Source organism: Centroberyx affinis, unplaced genomic scaffold (assembly GCF_046629955.1).
Source record: "Centroberyx affinis isolate AG114_WGS23_722 - 3 ecotype Tasmania unplaced genomic scaffold, CSIRO-AGI_Caff_v1 ptg006867l_1, whole genome shotgun sequence".
NCBI classification, from domain to species: Eukaryota; Metazoa; Chordata; class Actinopteri; order Beryciformes; family Berycidae; genus Centroberyx; species Centroberyx affinis.
The window spans coordinates 224869-247629 of NW_027283481.1; the positions used below are offsets into that span (position 1 = coordinate 224869).

Below are 22761 nucleotides of genomic sequence, written 5' to 3' on the forward strand. Positions count from 1 at the left end.
ATAGGCCAGATGGGAGCATCGACACGCTGACGATAAATGTTCTCACTCCCCACCACAGTCTCTGAGTGATGAGTTCACCCGTCACATAACAGCCAGACACTGTGTAGATAATCACATCTAGCACTGGACCCTGTTCCTGAGACCATCATGGTCAGAGAGTCCTGCCTGCTGTGCAGAGAGTTGATTGGCAAATGGTGCAGTGTTGAAGTCTCGCTCTATTTAAATAGCAGTGAACACAGTAGAGTCTGGTGGTGTAATGTTAAAGAGTATGTATAATGTCCCTGTTATTATGTTGGTCTACTGGTTTAATAGGCTAAATCTATCATCATAATAGGGATTTATTATGCACTATATTTTGGTCAGCAGGCACAGCTGAAGATTCTGTAGACCACTTGAGGCTTTCATTTCCAGTATTTCCAGTACATACCACCTATAATACTTCACAAATCTCTCTCTCTCTCTCTCTCTCTCTCTCTCTCTCTCTCTCTCTCTCTCTCTCTCTCTCTCTCTCTCTCTCTCTTCTCTCTCTCTCTCTCTCTCTCTCTCTCTCTCTCTCCATCAGGTATAGTGGGTATGCTGTTGTGTCAGTCGCAATACTGAATAATTCAATGTTGTGGGGCTAAAAACAAGCAAGTAGTAGTGAGAGCGCTTGATTCCCCAGACATGTTTTTATCTCATACACTGCACAGTAAACCAGTAAACATAGCACCTTTGTCAGTAAGAGTGTCCATTCTAAACCACCTTCACTACTTGGAAAACCTCAGAAGACCCACCACCCCTGCTTTCTCTCCCTCTGTTTCTGTCTTGTCATTATACAAAACATTATACAATGTGTCACCACCTTCTGCTATTACAAGCAGAGCTTGCTCAAAGTTTGAGAAATGTACATTTCCCTTCCACATGAGTGTGTGGTTTGATCCATTGCATCCACTTTTCCACTTTTCGTTTTTCTTAGCATATGGTGCAGCCACAGTTAGGAAGCTCTACAAAAGTCATCACAGCAATTTTAGTGGTCCTGCCACGCTACCTCCCTGTTGGGTTCAAGGGCATTTGCCTGTTTCTTATGGCAGGCAAGACTGTGACCAGTGAAATTTCCCTTTCTTGCAGTGCCTGATATAGCACTTACACACAGCCTGGGGAAAGGGCAAAAATAGCACTCAAGCTGGATCTCAAATCTTGTATCTGTATCAAGTCATATGCCCTATACTATGTAATTCTATGAAATAGCATAAAAGTTTTTGGCGCAATATTTTAGGCATACATAAGTGGATGTTTCATCTAAGCTGCCTATCAGTACCATGAGTGCATGCATTTTCTTAGCATACATGGTTCCAATGGGAATCAAACCACAAATCCTGGCAGTGTCATTGCCATGCTCTACCTCTTAAGATACAACATACATGGCAGTCAAGGTTATCAAATAGCAACAATGCTTCTTAAGGACCTTCCCTGTGTCCATGCTCCATGTTCAGCACATTTTGTGCAGGAGGCCAGCTGGGGCCGAGGCAATGTCGAGGCAAAGCGCAGCTGGGGAACAACACTTACCCGACGGGAAGATAAAAACCTGCCTGGATTGAAAGAAATACATCCATTTGCTAACCCTTCCCCAGTGTTAAATCTGTATACATGTGAGAGAATAACAGTATGTACTTGTGTAAGTGTGCTTATGAGCGTCATGGGGAATTGGGTGAGGTAGTGTGCTATATGGATAGAAATAGAGAGAGAAAGAGTGATGGCACAGGCAGAGATGTATGCTTGGTTGGAGAAGTTAATACAATTGAAGCTGTGTTATGATGAATAAGGAAAGGGCCCATAAAAGAGAATGTATGTAGTGAATCTCCCTGGCGAGCAGTGCTGAACAGCCTGGTGAGCGCACCCAGGGGAAGGCTTTTTAATCTGCAGCCCTCCCCAACACTCTGCACTGCACAGGGAAATGGGCCCACATTCTGTCGAGCCTCAATAACACAGAGATATGGAAGCCATGAGCGGGACAGAGACAGAGAGAGAGGGGTAAAGCTGTGCTAAGATAATAGAGAATGAGGGAGCTGAAATTATAGACTTGATGTGATTTCGGTATAGGAGAGGGACTGAGATGCTGCCATGCAAAATAAAGAGAAGTGAAAGCCGGCAAAGGAGTTAAATAAGGATAGGGGAGAGCTAATCGTGCTTTTACAAGGGAGGTCACTGGATGCAGTGGCGGTATACACCCTGCTCCCCTGTGGTGAGTGAATAGGCCACTGGTTATACCAACACCCGATTGATTAGCAAGGCAGACGCATCCCGACTGTCCCCATGCTGAAAACCCAAGAGGATCGCAGTCTTCCTGTAGGAGGCTCAAGTAATGAAATATGCATGCGGCTCTGGTGACGATGGGGCCTCATTCAGTGATGGAGAAGAGAGTATTGAAGCACAGGCTGCTGAACGAAGAGAACTTGACATAGCCATGACATCCCAGATACTCCACATCCACTTAAAAGAGACAGACTTATTAGTCTCCCCCTCACAGTATGTTATCACCCAACATTCGATTACTGCATAAAATTGACACTTGGGTACAGTAGCTGAGTCTCTGACTTTCCGACACTTTGTATCTTTTCTTTTCAACACAAAAATTTGAGGATTTTTTATTTGGAATGGATGTGTGCATTTAAGAGCTTCAGTGAAAGGAAGCCGCAGCCTATTACAAGAAAACCAATTGTACTGATATCCTAATGGATTGCGGTGGTGTAAAATGAACAGCTGGAAAGAGCAGTGTTTCAATCAATGCTGTAGGTGCTAAAAAGCCTTCTGGTCTGTTTGACGTCAGTGTGCATCGCTGGATGAGCTAACTTGTTAGCGTAGACAGCCCACCAACATCAAAGTCTTCAATGAAAATGTCTGTAATAACAAAGCCAACAACTGGAGCTGGAATCTATCAAAGACAATTGCACATGCAAAACTAGATTCTGACATTGGTAAGCTGCCTCAGAGCTACTGTAGATGAGGTTCTGTCAGCTTACTTTCTTCTCCCTCTTCAAAACATTTTCTATCACACTGAAAACAGTTCTCAAGAAGCCTCTCTATTTTTCTGCAATCATTGTTTAGAAAGCTTTGGGCTCCTTTTTTTTTCTCAACTCTAGATTTAGAATTTAAAATACAACAATCAATATAGCTATTGAAACACAATTGCCTCTGCCAAGGAGGTTATGTTTTCACCCTTATTAGTTTGTTTGTCTGCCTGTCTGTCTGTCAGCAGGATATCTCATGGAATTTTCATGGATTTCCATGAAACTTGGTGGACAGATAGTCCTTGGGATAGGGAACAATTGATTCAATTTCCACCATTTGACAATTATTCTTTTAGTCCTATGAAGTCCTAGCAGAGATAGATACTTTACTCCAAATCCCAATGGTATGTTTGCAGGGTAAAGAAATCAATTTACTTCAAATTAAAGAGATAGGAATAATTTCATTGGGGGTAACAGCAAGTTGGCGGTATTGTTCAGCGTTGGCGGAGGGTTGCGCTCTCTGAGTGCCTTCTAGTTTCAATGCATTTTCTTTCAAATTTTTTTCAGTTTTTCATAGTGATCTTCACAGCATTCTTCATAGTACTCCTTAATATTAACACGATTCTTCAATGTTTCCAGTTCATATAAAAGTTGAGAACATGGATGTGTTAGGCCTCTTCTAGGCCTTATCATCATTATCGTTATAATTATTTACATATGTTTGAAACAATCAAATTCATTAGAGTTGAGGGTGCAAACATAGAAGACATGCATGCCAGATAGTTGTAATTTCCTAGAGTTGAAATGTTTTGCTTTTGTTTTTAATCTGCGTATACAGTGTTAATGCTTTCCATTCCAATTTGGTCATATTTAACTTGACAAATAAGGCGCTTTGTATGTAGTTATGCATTTGAATGACCATATGTCTGACTTGTTTCCTGTTGCTGACAAGTGAGGCCGATGAAAGGCAGAAAGAATAGTGGGGTCTTTGTGAGCGCAGCGATGGCAGCTGTTCATTTTTCGCCTGAGTTGCTTTCAGAGAAGCCAGTTACCTTGCTGATGATGAATGCCCCTGGACGCTGAGCTGTCTCAGAACTCCGGCAGCCTTTAAACTCTGACAGCCAGTGCTGCCTCAACCCCACAACCTCAGGCCTCCAACCTCAGCCTGTCCTTCAACACTATGAATCAATGGCAATCACTTCTCTCTGGCCAGCGGCTTCCTCGGCCGCGGCGGCCTACGCAAAGCTTACTTAGTAACGGGGGAGCTAATGCTCATGTGCGCTGACAGGTGAGACCTCCATGACAGTGTGATGGCCCAGGGATCATCGCCATGGCAACACGGGTAGCCGAGAAGCGGGCGTCTGTGGTTGAGAGATAGAGTAATGGGTTGTGATGGGGAGGTATTGGGATGACTGTGATTGCTATCTGCGTGCGGGCAACCAGACATCTGGACACCATGTAATCCCTGATGGAGAAGTGCAGTGATGAGGTAGACCTTATTGCTTGAGTCCAGCTGGTTCCCTTTAGACCTGCTCATGCTGTTTGCCTTAATACCTCGAATTCCTTTTCTCTTAAGCTCCCATCTATGTCCTGCCCACCTGCTCTGTGCCTTCTCCCTTCTCTGTAATCCAGTTTTTCACGATCTTTCCGTTCTAGCTTTGATCTGCCTTCTTCTTTTCCTTTCTATTTCCTGCTCATTCACTCCCTTCTCTCCGTTCCCCCCTCTATCTTCTACTTCTCCTCCTCTCCATCACCAGTCGCTCCCCGTGAGTCAGGTGCTGGGGCAGGAGATTAATGGTGGTGGAGAAGCTTTTGCAGTGTCTGATTTTCTATTATCAAAACTGAACTGCCTCAGCTGGGCTGTATTTTCTGTTTGGGTGTGGTAGTGATGGCAGCTGGAATTGCTCTGTTATCACTGAGCTGAATGTGTATATCATACAAATACTAGTGAGTGGGAAATCCATTCCTGTTCCATCGTGTGGTTGGGCTGCCTCACCAAAGCCACTGTGAAAGTAGTTTAGATAGGTTTGTGATAGCTGGATGGATTGATGCAGTGATAGTTGTGTAGCGTTTAAAATCTACAACACATTATGTGTGGGGGTTGTAGTTTTAGCAAAAATCCGTCCTGCACCTCATACAAAGAAATCTGTTGAGACTACAATATGGATACTGCCTCTTTTAATACTGCCTTTTGGAAATGCTGCTGAACATAAAAGATCCCTTTAGGCCAGTGCCTTCATCCACACCATAAAGACCATATGGACTCCCTGCCTCACAAACAATATGTTCACACTACAAGTAATCCAACCATCTAGTTACGGGATGTCCATTTTCTACGAGAGGTGACTGATTTTGAGAAATGTACCAATGGCAGTTTGCTAGTTTGTCATTTAGGAAAAGTTGGCCACACAGCTAGCCCATTTCCATTTATTCCTGGCAGATAAGAGTAGGCCTCAGTTATAATTTGAAGAGTTTAATTACAAATTATTTGTTATTCTCTGAGAATGAATCAAAATGTATCTGCGCCAACTGAGGTGTTTGTGCCCAATTCTAGTTTTTTTTTTTGTTTGTTTTTTTTTTGAGAAAAGAGTTGATTTACAGAGGGCAATCTATGGTATGAGTGAATGTATTGTCACTGCCATATTTCCACTTCAGTACAAACTGTTCATTTAACCAACCATATCCTGGGAAACAAAGAGATGCTAATGCTGCTCGATGAGATAAGAGACATGAAAGAGTTTAGAAATAGTCTTTTTCTCTCTGGTATTTAAAGTGCTTTTAAGAGGGGCAAGATACCAGTTGAGTCTCATAAATAGAATGTACACTTTTTTGCTCACCTCGGAGTGGAGAAAAAAAAAAAAAAAAAACTGCTTCACCTGTCACGGTAATGCGTCACACAGAGCTCGAAATGAAAGTGTCTGTGAACGGAGAAAAAGGAAATTGGAGGTAGGGGAAAGTGCTGGACCCAGCTTATTTATGACCTTGTTTATTTGCATAAAGTACACAACCTTTCCCACACACTTGCTCTAGAGATGCATAGGTCATCTATTTAAGCAGATGAATTATGGAAGAGGATGCTAAGCAGGTGATACAGAAGTGATGCCATGATAACCAGTAAACTAGCAACTCTGTGTGTGTGTGTGTGTGTGTGTGTGTGTGTGTGCGTCTTATTAGTGCTACTACTCTGGCATTGTTATAGAGACTTCCCTATCCCATAAGAGACAACCTAGGCTTGAAAAGTTTGAGTAGGAGGCTGCTTCAACATGAGAAGTATGTGTCACATGTCTTTCCCTCTGTGTTTTTGAAGTCCCACATACCTCCAAGGTAAAGGAGACTGACAAGGAAAGGATAAGGAACATGGAAAATGAGATTGAAAAAGGGAGAGGGGAGCTGAGTGGGAGGCAAAATCAGGAGAAAGCAAAGCGAGGAGTGGAAGAAATAGGACACAGTGTAAATCGAAGCAAAGTGATAGAGCAAAGCAGGGGGAAAAGAGTAAGAGCCTCAGGCTGAGAGGCACCAGCCCAAGTATCATAGTCAATTAACATCCCAGCCCAGCACTAATTCTCAGTCTATTTCAGACCATTAATTATGCGCACCATCAGTTCCAGCTCACTTGGCCTGACACAAGTCTTCATCACATTCCCTTGGCCTCTACGGATCATGTTTTACCAGAGAAATAGCTGCAGTTTACATATTCATGATGAAATGGAGATGAAAATTGTATGGGTCAAGGCCCCTGTTATGACTTTTGATTGAAAATGAATGTGATGATTTTGCAGGACAAAGTCTATGTAAATGCTTGAAATTAAGCACAATATGTTAGGGGTTGTTTACTGTGCTAGGGCTCTGTGTGAGCTGCTCTAAAGGTGACAGAGGTCTAGTTAGTTTGCTTACATCAACAAGGCTAGTTATTACCCACATGTCTGGGCAGGTACTGTGAGGTTAGAGGTGTCAGCAAGCACAGAGGGGTGTCAAACCAGGCTTGTTCTCTCAGCAGGCTGAACTGTGTTCCCTATCTGTGGACAGGGTAGAGAAATCGCCCTGCATGCAGAAATTTACAGGTTAACTGTGGAAAAAGTTGTATCAGCAAATTACCTCTCTTCCACGGTCCTGGCCCAGCTTCTGAGGAGGCCAAATAAAAGGTGGCGGGCTTTTAGTCTGGCAGTTTTTAAGCTCCGCTGTGGCAACGTCCCCCTGACTGCTCTGTTCTAATTTCACCAACAGCTGGAGTGGCTTCATTATGTGCCACATTCGGCAGAGCAGAAACCAATAGGCCACAGTCCAGAAAACAGGCCACCCGCTGTAGTAAGAATAGAGAGAGTATGAAGAGTTGAAATGTGTCGTTGTAAATGGAGCAAAAAAATACCTGTTAACAAAACTAGAGGAGTTTACGAAATTACCTTGGCTAATTCTACTAAAGATACACTCAGTAATGTATTTCAACATGTACATTTTGGGTATATTTACATATATACCTGAAGGGGCTGACAACCCAGAATATCTCATAGCGAGAAACTGTTCCACTAAATACTAGTAAAATGTACTGTATGTTTAGCTTTCATAAAATGTCAAACTGTATCAGACAAATTGCAGAGTGAAAAAAAACAAAAACAAACATTCTTAAATCAGATAAATCACTATGTAAACAAAGCCTGCGGTGGGGTGACAGTGTCCTAACAGAAGGTGTTATATTAATCTCAGGAGTAAAGGACTGTGTCCAGAAGATCACACACTTTCTTCCATCAGTGACTTGTTGATGCAACTCTATGAGCCTGCCTTAATCAATTTCCTCTCATTAGAGCAAATGTAATTGATTTCCTCATAGTAAAACAATTAAAATGTGTCAATACCTAGTCTAGGTTTACCATTCAATTGCCACATTCTGCAGAGTTGCAAAGTTCAGTGTCAACCTAATGATAATCAATTGATGAATATCAAATGACAAACACGGAATCTGCAAAGATAAATGGAGCAGCGCCACGAGCAGCTGTATCCCAGGGGATCAACTTAGCCATTCAGCCCCATTGTGTTGCCACCAATAGCTACCATTGTATAGACTATTAATCTATCACAGCTACAGATAACTTAACAAAGACTCACAGACAAAACCTGCAGTTTATAAAGGCGGTAGCTCATTTTGAAACCTCCTTGTTTATGTTACACTGTACACGTTATCTCAGATAACCCTGTGTGTACTACACAGCCTCTGGAAATGAGAGGAGTAGCAGAGACCAGGCTGCATCAAAACACACAGAACCAAGATGAAAGTGCCTGGTCAGCTCCACAGAGATGGCAAACATAGAAATATGTGTCACTTGGTGTCTACATGTCATCATCTTCCAGAAGGGCTGTCAGCACCGCTGTCAGTGTGGCCATTGGCAGATTTTCACCCCACACCATTTATCCATGGCCAGGTGTTCCATGCTACACTCACACTAAATGACAAGTGAGAATAATTGGACAAAAATCTGAAATTGAGTGGGCTGGAGGAGGGGTTTTTGTTTCTGTGAATCTGTAGGAGAATTAATATACAGTTTCAGCATCTCAGTGTTGATTTAGATCACAGAGAGCGGTGATTGCCACAGGAATGTGTTGATTTTGTGAAGACAGGAAAAGTAACAGAGAATTACTGCTGCTGTTTTGTAAAAGTGTATATGGGTTCAAGACTGGTTTAGTTGGCTTATAATGACTGCTCCTGGCTAGACGTCTCACCCTGCTCTGTGGCACCTAATAGGCATTTTCCTCAACACCTTAATGTCAACCTGCCATAGGACAGAGGAGGGAGATGAATTTGAAATCCTTCAGTATAGGTAGTGAAAGCTGGCAGGTGTTGATGGCTGTTCCCTCTGCTTGTAAAAACAGTCAAGACTAACAAGAACGCGAACAAATTGAAACTTATTTGGGTTTGTTATCTAGAAATATGATATAGATTATTAAATATCTAGCACTTTAAATCTCTGACCACGTAGCTGTTTTTCCAGTCCAGTGGCTGCCTGTGATTGGCCAACAATTGTAGATCATTAACCAGTGCCAGACATGATTATTTGGGAAATGAGTGGAGATGTCATTAGTAATCATTCAACTGTATCGCAACCAAAATTAGACACAGTATGGACAGAAAGACAGCAAGGAAAAATCACCAAGAGCCAGTATCTTCTCTTACAAAGCTCCTTGTTTCATCCTCACCACTGATGCTCCGGTAAGGTTTTGCTGCCTGACGATCTTCTAGATTGAAGCCTCCATCAGTACAGAGACTAGATCACTTTCACCCAGTAATAGCTGCAAAACCCGGGGAGAAAGAAAATGATCCCATATGTGTTTGGGGTGCTGTGTGTAAGTATCGTTTCTCCCTTATGTTTTGGATAAATAGAAAGCAGCAGACAGGCATTTGAGGACTGTCTGAGATAAACAAAATAAGACAGAACAAAACAGTAATTCAGTAAATATCACATTTGTTGCAAAAAAACAACAACACATTTTCACAGTTAAACCCCTCCATAATAAACTGAATGTTTTTTCTTATTGGTTTCCAGCAAATCATATGTTTTTCTCAGGTAAGAAGTAGGGCAGCACTGTCCTCTTGCGTCTGACTAGCGCTGTTTGAGGTTTAATTCTTGGTGCGGCCAAAGATCATAGCTGGGGTACATTGGTACTAACCAAATTAAAAAGTGGAAATCAACTTTGATGGACATGACATCTTGGAATCAGAAATGAACTGGTGTATTTTCTTCTTAGATACGCATTGCCCATTTTGAAATGAGCATTCAGAAGTCAATTTCTTGATTTTATCTGGCAAATGCTACTCTTTGAAACTGCTCATTCATAACCATTCATTCATATCACGTCCATTCAAATCAGCCAAGCTTTTAGTGAATATGATATACCTTATATACCTCGCTGTAAGGGATGTTTAACTCGCAGGCTAATAGAAGGGGTTGGTTCTGCTCCACAAGTACAGTGAATACAGCATGTGCCACCTTCTTTCATTTTCTAGCATTTTATTCTTCATTTTTCCAACCCCCACAACCCCCAGTAAACTCCGCTGACTGCCAGGCATTGTTCAAAAGGAAAACAGGGGGCCGAGAACAGCTACAACAGAGTGTGGAATTACATTTTTAAAATAACATAAATGCAACCATAGCCCTCAGTTTTCTCAAAAATCTAGGCCAAGGTTCACTCCTCTGAGGTTTAAGTAAAGCGTAGTCCTTGTCACAACTGAACACCTCTTGTTCTAGATCTTTTAATGTATTCCACTACTGTGATGAATTGGGTTCAGTATGGGAATATGAAAATCTGTTTGAGCTATGTTAACATTAAAAGATAGAAGAAAAAAAGAGAGTACTGAGAGGCTTCTGTCTGTGGCGGTGGAAGAGAGAAACGGGGTTGGTGGATGAAGAAGAAAAAAATGGCACAATAATAATACATGGGGCTGATGGGGAATAATGTTGGAGAGCTTGAAAAAAGTCATCCATGAAATTGCTTGTTGCATCCTTTAAAACCTCTTGATTGATGGTGGCAATTTTAAAGCTTGGCAGTTTCCCAGTTCTATGGAAGTATTAGAAACTCCTACTCCAGGGTTCTCGTAAAGGAAGAATCCAGCCTAAAACACTTTAACGTTGTTTAAAAATAGCTATTGGCAATACACCTTGCCTTCCCGGGTCCATTTTGCTGTTTGGTGGTGCATTTATCTTATTCTCATAGATAACGGACCAAACATAGACGCCGTGACATCAGGTTGAGGTATTTCCAGAACAGATACAGTGGAATTTAATAGGAGAAAACTTTTCAGATGTCTGAAACATCAACGGTTAACGTCAGGGTTTTGGTGTCAGTCCCTCAAAATCAAAGAGCGAGGGCTTTTTCTCTAGACTCACCATTTTGCACCAACGTTCAACAATCATATAGGAAGATATCCATCATAGAAGAGGCAGAGAGGCCAATTTCTCCACAGACCAGAATGCAATGCAGCCACAAGACAGGTTGCATTTGTTTTAGCCAATGTATTTAACGGATTTTAGAATATATATACCACTCCCCAACTTACAATTACAAACATAATGAAAAAAAGAAATAATTATTATTATTATTAAGTCAGAGAGTCCTCAGGGGAGTCCATAAATGAACCCTACATGTCCTCAAAATGTTTAGGTCTTCCCTTAAGAGCATATGTGAATTTTTCCATTGATAGTGAGCCTGAAAGTTCCTTCATCCGTTGGCTGATAGTTGGTGTTACAGAGCTTTTGCAGAACGTAGCAATTTCATGTTTGGCTTGAAGTCAGCAGTCAGCACGTTCCAATTTATAGGAAAAATACCACGTATACTTAGTTAAGGACATGCTGGAAGATCAACAGAAACGATAACAGACACAATTTCCATTAACTTTTCCGATTTTTTTTTAAATAATAGGACATTCTATATGACATATATATGAACAGTTATTGTCAAGATCTTATCACGTCAAAGCACCAGATAGCTAGCTATAACGACTGTTGAAGTCCTCTTTCCCAAGCGATTAGCATTTGGCTAATAGCATTTTCGCTAATTAGCAGCAATCAATATAGAAAGTATTTGAAGGACAACAATTCAGAAAGGTTAGCAGATGTATTTTATTTCACAGAACAAAATGTAGTTAGTAGCTAGTAAGCCTCTGCGTAGGGTTTAACTTATTTTATTTCAGTTTCTCGCAAAACCAGTTCATATGTTCCATGGGGATTTTGGACTACACACCAAATGGTGGAGATGCTACATTAACTTTACAGCCTACAAAATTACATCAGCATAAAATTAAATTGCTGTAGCTGCATTTTCTATCTTTCCAACAGCCTTCTGGAAACAAATGGCTTACTAAGCAAATAATTAAGGCTATGAATACATTTACAGCTCACATCAAGGATTAGAAATACTGTACCTATAGAGGAAAAGTTTACAAATTGCTTAAAAGCCCCTTATCCATGTCTGCACAAGATGAACAGTTTCAACTTTAAGGGCTGCAAAGACCTGCACAACTGTGTAACAATTTATCATCTTTTTACCAAATCATCTGTACTATACTGTACTACTATACTACTGTACTGTACTCATGTGTTCCTGTTCCAGTGCAAAAGTTGAACATTCATAAATAATTTATGAAGCATCTAAGCATTATTTGTTAATGTTCAACAAGTAGGTTAGTGTCATTTTACATTACTTGTAAAAAGGTCTGTATGTAGGCATAACTGTACATATTAACATCAGGTAATGGTGCATAAATTACATACTAGCAATACTATTCTTTACTTATGAATCAGATATTAAATTTTAACAAATTTCATTTTCATTTTTTTTTCCTTTTCATACTTGTTAAGGCTTTTAAGCCAGTATTCTAAGATGTTGTCTCTCAAACAGACTATTTCTACTGTACTTTGCTATAACAGGGTCTCTTTTAGACCAAATACATGATAGCTTCAATACCAGTTGAAAAATGTTAGACAGCCACTACTCTAAATCCAACAAATATCAAATTGCAGCTAATGGCCTTCATAATTTCATCATAGTTCTTTTTATATGACTGAACTGCAGCTTTTATTTTAAAAGTCCTCAGCAAATATAGCTCTTCGTCTTTTTCTTTTTCATCTTCTAAGTAGTAGCAGTAATAGCCGTATGAGTCATAGTCGTACTCATGGTAGTTATAGTAATTATACAGGAATTATTTTGCCTTATAATAATAATAATAATAATAATAATAATAATAATAATAATACTATAATAATGTACTCCTGTAGATTTAAAGTAGAATCAGGTATTGTCTGGACATTAATTTTATATGCATATTGTGAAATTAAACAATATGATAGGTATAACAGAAGGTATATAGTACTGCATGCATGATTTGGAAAAGCTACTTTGCATGAGGAGGCACTCAGACTGGCAGAGTGTGTGAGGTGATGAGCTGCTCTCCTTTTGTAGGTCTGATGTTAAGCTGTGCTGTGTTGAACCCTCCTCAGAGCTTTTTGACCTCCGACCCTGCTGCCGATTCCTATTTGCCCTCTTCACTGAACAATACCTGATGTTCTTTCAAGGGTAGCGCAGAGAGATCTGCTTTCAAAGCCAATATCTCTATTTTTATTCTTCTTCTTCTTTGTGGATGTGTTGTTACAACCAGTTTATCAAGAACTTTTAGAATGATGAATTTAATTTAAGGTTTGGAGAACTTTTTTGTGTTATCTGTGCCTATCATTAAACGGAATATGTTTTCCATACTGAAGGAGGAGATAAGGTATCAGCTTGAGTGAGGTTTTTGTTTGTTTATAATGCTGTTATGCAGGGAGTTATTATCATATAATGGGCTTCCTTTAGGATTCTGATACAAGTCATAGTCTCAAACCAATAAGCTATACAGCTCCTGATAAATGAATTCATTAATTACCGTATGAAAGATAGAGCCTATTAACACTGAGCAAAGAGTGGTAAATGAGATTATGAATAAATAATTGGATATTTGTACAGTTGGATTTAAGCAGTTACAAAGGGCCAATATGGGGAAATGACCAAATGATTGTGTGTGCATGTGTATGTGTGTGTTTGTGTGTTAGTGCATATACAGTATGTGTGGTCTAAGACCATGAGAACTATCTACAAACAGCTGTATAAGCTAATAGCTTAATATTTCAGACCAGTACTCCCCCACTCCAAACCTCACCATCAGGCAGAGAGTTTGATTTTTGTGTCACACTTCTTATAAACTATCAAAACGTATTACATTCAACTGGATTTTTATTTTTTGCCAGGTTTTCTCGTAATAATGAGATCTTTTCTCATAAGATCTTTTCTTGTTATGAGATCTCTTCTCAATATGAGACAAGGTTCACCAGGGTGAAATTGGTTTCAGATTTGCAGCTTCTGCAAGTTAAGGGAAAATATAGGAGGAACATTAAAATCAGTTTCAAACCCTGTCAGACACATTTTTCACTTAAGCTATGTAGAATAGCATTTTAACATAATTCAGCTAAATTACATTAGATATCATTAGGTATGACATATTGTAGGTAATCATCATATTCTTATTAGTGTTTTCAGTACAGAATTGGTTTAATTGTTTTGGGTCATTGATACAATGTACTGTATGTATAACTACAAGCTGATATTTTTTCACAAATTATTTCTAGCCTGAACAAAGGGGATTCTGCCATAGAAAAAATGGGCCGATATGTGAAAAGCTTTCCATTTTGAAGACAGTTTTTCATGTTGAAATGATACCAGAATAATGTGTTGATTGCACGTTTGTGACACTGTATTGAGAGTCAAAGCATTCGAAGCACTGTTAGATTGCACTGGTTCCAGCCTAGTTTTCTATCTCAAATCGGGGGCCAAAAATTGTGCTGTGAGCAAACTGAGAGAGGCTTTTCATGGGTTGAATGTTTTTGGGCCGGGCAAACTGCAACCCGTACAGCTCTGAACAACACTTTTGGGTCAAAGGGGATATCTACTCTCTGAGGAAATTGACTTGGGCCTGACCCAATGCAGATTTCATGCTGTTCTGAACAGCTGAAGACCTGGATTCTTATTCACTCATTAACACTTCTGTCTATCAGCGCTGTTAAAATGGTGCTCGCAATATCTGTGACATCAAATCCAGGGTTAAATCATTTTTGGCCATCAATATGACAGAAGTCCTGTGTTATAAATATTTTGTATCAGTGGCCCAAATAATTTGAATTATGCACTGAAAACACTGATAAGATCATGGTGATTACATGTCTTGGTTATTGATATATAACATAATTTAACTGGATGATGTAAAAAAAAAAAAAAGTTAAATGTTAAAAATGTTATTGTACGTAGCTGAAGTGAAAATGTGTGTATTGACATGTTTTATGAGATTAGCAATGGATTACAGTTTCCCCATAAATTTCCCCTTAACTCACAAATAAGAAGCTGCGAATTGGAAGCCTTGTTATCCTTTTCTCACAGTAACAAGAAAATATATGATGCGAATGAGAAAAGGGGTCACTTAAGAACAAAAACAGATCACATAATGAGAAGAGATCACATAATAATAATAAACATCCTTTGCAAAGGGTGAATAAAACTTGCTATGTTCACCAAAGTCACTGGCTTTGGATTTTGTAACTGTGGAGCATCTGCACAGCATTGTCCATAGCTTTATACTTGAATCTACTGCATAAACTCTGGATTGATATTGGCAGGCTTTACTCTTCATCTGATTTTGTATTTATGAACCAGAGATAATCTGGTTAGACACAATAAAAAGTTTGGCATTATGATATTGACATAATTTTGTGTCTGGGAATCTAGTTGTGAGGATTAAGGGTCAGTCATGGCATATGGTCCCTGCCTTTAGGCATATGTCCCTGCCTCTGTAGCTGAGCTCACTATTTTTTTTTTTTTTTTTCAGTTTTTACAGAGGTGTTAGCAGTCTCCCAATACTCCCCAAATTCACACTTTATTATATTTGACCTTATTTAGCCAGAGAGCTGCGCTATACAAATCGCACTGATGAAGTGAGCTGGAGTCTAACTATGCTCAGGGGGATGGAGTAAGTCCTGATGGAGAGGACAGAGATGAAGGTCGACTCACCCCCACTGCGTGCCAGCTGTCACAAGTGGACAGACAGGAGAATCACCTGAAACCCAAATTGATTTCTTTGAGTGAGAGAGAACGAAATTTCAGCTATCTGTTGACCTCTCTTGATGGAATTTGTCACATGAGGGGCAGAGATGGAGCAAGAGAAAAGAGTGTAGGCAGACAGCAAATGTCATTTCAGAAAAAGACAGACAGTGCTTTTTGAAATGCACCACTGGCCGGCTCCCATTACGGACATTCCAGGCACTTCTGGATCTAAACTTCTGAACCCGGGAAAAAAAACAACAACAAAAAAAGACTCTGTGCTCTTGCATCAGCAATGAGGAGAATGTGGGCTATTTTTATTCTAATAACTAAACTTAAATCCACTTCTGTAAAAAAAAAAAAAAAAAAAAAAAAAAAAAAAAAGGACTCTCAACACTGATGCATAAGTGTTTTCCACATCACATGACAAAAAGAAAATGGTATTGTTGCATTATACATAAGCATAAACTACTGTTCTACTATTACATCCCTTTTAATGGTAAAATAGCCTCATGCCTCTTGTTTTCCCTTAGCGCTCTCCTTTAAACCGCTGCTGCGGCTGGCTTGATGATTTATTAACTTGAGGTATTTGATGAAGCTCTACTACAGAAAGCCACTTGATAGAGTCTCCTAGCAATGGAAACAATTTCAAGCCAACTTCACAGATAATTAGGCACTTTAGCTGGCGGACTTGATTTTAAAATAAGCCGGGCTCCTAGCACACGCACTTCTACCTCGCCACTCTGGAAACGCTCAAAGGGGGATGGTGAATTGAAGAGGGAGGGCACCTTGTCGGGCAACTTCGTTTCATGGTTTGGAATCTCTTTAAAAGTTGACTAACACGCACCTCTGCATACATGTATTTGCCAGCATCTTTTGCTCCGCTGACACTTCCTTGCTATCGTTTGACAAATCCTCTTCCACAGGTATGTCTCTGTGCTTCTGGGAAGTGTCATTTAAATGAGAGGGATAGTGGGGAAGAGATTTGTTTTTTTTTGTTTTTTTCCCCAAGTTGTATTGCTCATGGTTTTTCATCTGCATCGACAGACACACAGTCCCCGATTGTTTCGAACCCATAGAGACAATACAGGTTTGCCACAATCCCTAACATTATTAAACTGTCAAAAATATTAAGAGTTAACCGTGTCATATTGTCACCTGACTTCTTGCTGTTTAAAAGTGTAAGCCTTTCTCAGTCGGTTAGAAAAGGCGGAAAAATCACCTTCAGCAATGAGTGCATTTACATTGTGTGCAGGTTAGTTTGTTAGGAATTTTCTAACCTCTAAAAGACAGTGTTGTGTAAATAAATGTGTGTGTGTGTATGTGTGTCTGTGTGTGTGTGTGTCTGTATGTATGTTCATGTACCTGTAAGTGTATGTATGAATTACCACATGTATGTACCAGGAAACCATGGTGTAAGAGAAACTGGAAAAAAGAAAAAAAAATCCATTTTCTTTCTCCTAATAATTCCATTACCTCTGTAATTTCATTAACAAGCTTTGCTGAAGAAAAAAGAAAAAAAAAAGAAGTAGAAGACTGTCAGAGGTAATTAAAAGATAAGGTGAACAGTGCAGTCTGCTTGCCCTAGCCATTTTGGTTCCTTGAGTCATTTAGTTTCTACAGTTAGAACGTAATACCACCACCCCTCCCTCGACATGCACACACACACTCACACGCACACACACACACACACACACACACTGACGGGATGACGAAGGTACTCTCCCACCTGCCAACATGCCCCTCATAGACATGTGCACTGGAGGAAGACGTGTTGCAGTCCCGTGGCGTCGGACTGGTGAGATATGAAATGTGACGGGTGCACAATGCTTGTCAACATGAATGACTCATAAACAAGCAAAACATTAGGGCAGCCTACACCATGGTGTTCATTTTTGCTGAGATGGGAGAAGAGGCCCGACACGGTCTCAAATACCACTTCTCACTTCTCCTTTCGTTTTACTTTATCTTGATCTGGGATGGGGGAATAAGCTCGCTCCAATAAGCAATTACAAACTTGTGGATCAGTTTGACTCAGCGCATTTCTGTTTGCACTTGTTTTGTTTGACCCTCCGGCAGATTGTGAACAAGATATCATATCCTTTTCACAAACATGCAAAGAAAAATATGAAAATACATATTTTATTATTTATTTAGTTATTTATTTAACAGTGACACTGTTATTAAGAGCTGTAAGCTTTATCTAAATTTCATAACCTGGGTGGTTATTAATTCTCTTGAATGACTTGATTTAGAGTCCTAAAGCATTTATTAATATTTGCTCAGAAGTACTTTTGTTGACATGATTGGTAAAAGTAAACATCAGAAAAAGTGAATTTTACTCACTTGGACTAATCATTTCAGAAAGCACTCTGTAGTTTTGCAGTTGTATAAGTAAGTAGTAAAACAAGTAGCTCTATGGTCGTATAATGAGTGCAGATGGGGAATTTAACGAGAAATCCTCACACCCTGAGTTTTGCTGCAGCTTCTCCACCCTCCAGCTGCAAGGATGGGAAGCATGAAAAAAGGAAAGATTAGAGGAGAATGGTGGATCAACTTCATCAGTTAATTAAACTCTATTGCAGCTTGATGAGCAATTAATCAAGGCAGCGTGCAGCGTGTCAGGCAGGGCCGAGTTCTTCGGGTGCGGCATGTGTGCACCATACAGTAGACTCCCAGGGGGGCGGCCCTGCAGGGAGCTGCACTTACCAAGTGAGCAGCCCTAAAATTGTACAGGGTGTAATGGGCTGGGTTTATGTAAGCAGCTATCAATCACTCTCTGACATAAGCCTGCACCCTATTAGAGCTCCTGGATTAGGCTCCTCTCACTGCCGAACTAACTGAGAAACTACTTGTCTAAGTAGATCAAATTTAAGCAAAAAAATGTCGAAATGTAGTGGATTATTATTTAGAAGAATAATATTGGTGTTTAAAACCAATGCCAGCCCTATCTAAGCGGGCAGATGCAATAACAGGCAAAGTTAATCACGTTACTGTGTGAGAAACACAGCCTATAAGCATGTCAAACTTTGAACTTCTGAAAATCTCAGCCTCAACTTTCAGCTCTTATCTTTCATCTGACTCCCTAAAACTAATGTATTGGTTTCTGTCCTTTGTCTATTACCCCTTCATCCACCTCTTCATCTCTTTCAAGACTGTAAAGTAGGCGTTTTTTTTGCAATGGAAATTGAGTTGGCAATTTGTGACTAAATGCAGCGAATTTATTAACGAGACCATGGGGAACATTAAAAGTCAATTGAAGGAGGCTATTAAAAGCGGGATTTTAATTGGCTTGGTCTCTCCCACTAAACCTGTTTTTTTTTTCCTCTCTCTCTTTTCCAAGAGCAATAGTGCCATAAAGTTATGAATTAGCGTGTTGTAGTGTCTGATAGTCCATTCTTTTTGGAATGCCATCATAGATGCTATTCTCATGGTAAACGCTATATTCAAGTGCTTGGAATATGAAAAAGGCTAAACACGCTCAAAGATGCACAAATACAGCGCAGTTTGCTCCGTAAATCTCACATGCACAAATTATCTTTGTTTGTGCGGCAGTCGATCTACGTCATCTTCAAGAACAGATGATTATAAGCATAGAATATAAAGATGATGCAGCTGTCAATAACAGAAAAGGAGTCAGTCACAACTAAGAAGTGACTTTGAGCTTTTTCACTGTACGGCACATGGCTCTGGTGTGAGGTCTGGTGGTGGCAGACGCCCATGGTATCCACTGCCTCCTGTAGAGTCCAGCTGAGGAGCTGCTGCTTACCATGACACCAGTGCCTACAGATCATCCTCTCATCCTTTCAGTTCTCCAGGGCTGACCCGACACATGCTGCAGTCACTGTAGCCACGACTCTAGCTTGAAATCTGCTTTTGAGTTTTTTTGTTGGTTGGTATTTATGCCTGCAAGGAGTCAGTAAATCGTGCTAGTACTGTAGCTTTAATTGTATCAGATGATATAATCTGTGTTGAAATTACATTTACAAAGCGTACGATTGTCCTAGATTTGGTAACATGGTGTGACACATTACAAATGTTTTTAATTGCACTTTAGCTTCTGGCTCTGGAGATACACTCTCTGCTCATTCTGCACTTTAAGGAAACTGAGTGTGTGTGCGTGTGTGTACACGGGGGCAAGTGGGTGTGGTGGGGGGCTCGAGAAAGAGACATAGTTGGTGCATATGAGAGAGACTTAGAGAGAGAGTGAGAGAGAGAGAGAGAGAGGGAGACGTAGTATTGGCTGTGCTGACTGGATAATGACATGCAGAGTGCTGCACCGCTAGCTTGAGCCTCCAACCAGATGCCCCTTTCACTGCAGCTCATAAGCAGAGAGAGATTGCACCAACATATGCACTCATCTTAGCTGGATTAAGCAGTAGGATTCAGGGACTTCGATCATGTACTGTAAAAGGAGCTTATTAGAGAAGATACCCATCGCATGTGGATCTGAGGAGGCCGAGGCTAAGCTGGGTTCAAGCCTCCTTTGAGACATTCTCTTTATATTTCCATGGTTATACTGTTTTTTATGCTCTCTGTGTAATGATAGCAGTATTCCCTACGATTTAATGATTCAGTCTCATACAATCTGCTCAGATACAATGATATCCTCTCATCAAGCTTTGAAGCTACTGTACGGCGGGTAAAGTGATGACAGGACAAGTTTTTATGTTCAAAATGGGCTCCAGGCCAAGTAGCAATGCCCAGATGGTTCCTTTCATTATCCAGACACGCTGGTTAAAAACGAAACATGAAGCTGCCAGTCCACTATAAAAAGTGTTGTCCAGTTAATGGGGAGAAAATGTTGCCTACAAACTGAGTTTACATACTGTACAAGGAGTTTCTTCATCTCTAGAAGGACTATGGTAAAATAGAAATGCAGTAAAAGTACAAAGGTATTAAAGTAGAAATCTTCATCAGAGGAATATCTTTTTGGGTCATATATGGAAAATTTAGATCAGCATCTTGGGGGAGGCGGCGTTAGGAGTTCATGGCTCTGGTGTATGCAGAGAAAAACCCATACATTTATAAACAGAATTTGCATTATTGAAAACATTCAGCATTACAGTACATAGATGTTAATAATTTCCATAACGTCTTAACATTCAGGTGCAGTAACTCACTACTGCCCTTTACCCACTGACTGGAATAGCAAATAATTTCTAATGCAAGTTCTGTCCCTTAGAATTAGATGGAAGTAAATATCAGCAACCCAAGCAAACACAGTGTGAGTCTAAAGTATATGTTTGCTCTGCTTGATAGGCAGCAAAGTACTTTGTTTTTATTTTTATAAGGCTACAATATGTGTGTAACATTTTAATAATGATACATCAAGGGAATATGTGTGTGTATGTACTTAGCAACCTACTTGGAAAGAAGAAAATAAAACAGCACTGGGCATTTAATTGCAGTGTATCACCAGTATTGAAAACACAAATGCCTTTTGTCACTAAACCCATTCTTTTCTGTGCTCTTCTCTTTTCAGGAAAAGGGAAACATTGCAGTTGTATTTAATGTCGGAACAGACGACATTAATATTGAGGAGACGTCAAAGTTTGTAAATGACGGAAAGTACCATATAGTGAAGTTTACGAGGAGTGGGGGTAATGCCACTCTGCAGGTGGATGACCTGCCAGTCATTGAGCGCTACCCCACAGGTGAGTGAGCCACTCTCCACGCTAATTATGATTCCATCTGCTGCTTAAAGGTGCTGAAATGACCAAGAGACTATCAACCGAGTGTTTAAAAGCTTATCTGTTTAGGAAGTTTATGTTGATCATGTTAACTTGGCATGTGCTTTGATTGCTATTTTTTTTTACAGTAACAGATCAAGAATGATACCAGTGTTATTGAGTTTCTTCCTCATCTCCGATGTCTGTCTATCTCTTTACATTAATCGATGCTGTTTACCATTCTAGCCCTTTTACAAGTCTACTGAAATATCGGGTTGTACTTTGCAGCTGCCATTGTTTAAAATTCAAATGTCAAAGTGTACGAAAGGGTCTACACCCACCTTCACTACATGTCTGCATTATATTCCCTGTATACATAAATAATCCACCTACAGTCGATGTTTCACAGTAAGTCAAATCAATAGACTATTTACATCAAAATTACCACTTCACCAATTTTACTGTGGCAAGTAATCATGTGCCAGTTCAATATTTATTTGTCTGTCAATACAATAGATTGACAAACCTACAGAAACCAAGTCAAATTAACTCAATAGCCATAGTTAAATTAATTGGTGAATTAGGAATTAATTACTAGATGACAAACTACATTATTGCACCGGGTTTGACCATGACATTGCATCTTCATATTGATTATTCTCACAGCATACACCAGAATTACTAATAGACAAAAATGAAGCTGTATTACAAGTACATACATAATACATAATTACATTTTTATTTGTGTTTGCAGTCTTCCAAATCAGAGTTTACAGGGCACTTTACAGGAATCCATAATAACAAGGCATACGAGTAAAAATAAAGAGACTATGATGGCAAGCCTAATAGAAAGTTAAGTCACTAACTACTGCCTTGTGTTTATTTTATCTGTGATCTGTATAGTTAAGTAAATGCTTTATGAGTCAGCTAAATTAGCTGACTGGTAATTATGGTCACAATCTATTCCAGTTCTTCAGAAGAATGGCAGCATCATTGTAGGAATGATAGACTGCATAAATGAAAATGTGTCTGGAAAGTGTAGCTCTGAGGTAAGTCAGTTAAATAGTTTCTGATGAGACATTGCTGGGGGCAGATGTGAAGTGATCTCCGATTGGAGATGGAAAAAAACTCAACAACACTGGTACTGTATGTTCCTTTAAAATGTCAAAGTGTTAATAGTCCAGTATGATGGCTGTCAACTAGGAAAGTATTTAAATGCCACAGCTTGGGTTGTTGAATTTGTTACCTTTCCAACTGCTTAAAGGCTTTGACAAAATCTATAGAGGACTGAAGGGATATGAATTATATCATTATATGACTGTTTTATAATAGTCTTGTAATGTTCACACCATACTTCACACTGTGAAGTTCCTCTAGGAGCGAGGGCAGCTTGTACTCCAGAAGAAACAATTAAATGGTCGTGAAACAAGACGCCACCAGCAGTTTGACTATATTAATGCGGCTGACATATCACCCTCCATGATGACTCACTTGTG

At 39.8% G+C, this 22761-nt stretch overlaps 1 protein-coding gene across 1 annotated transcript in view; it reads left to right on the plus strand.

Moving 5' to 3' along the window:
- LOC139639148 (neurexin-1a-like) overlaps window positions 1-22761 on the plus strand; it is a 253518-nt gene that overhangs the window by 183733 nt on the left and 47024 nt on the right. The window contains 1 exon segment of the mRNA XM_071513215.1: window positions 21079-21250. Within this exon segment, the coding sequence (XP_071369316.1) occupies window positions 21079-21250 (172 nt within the window).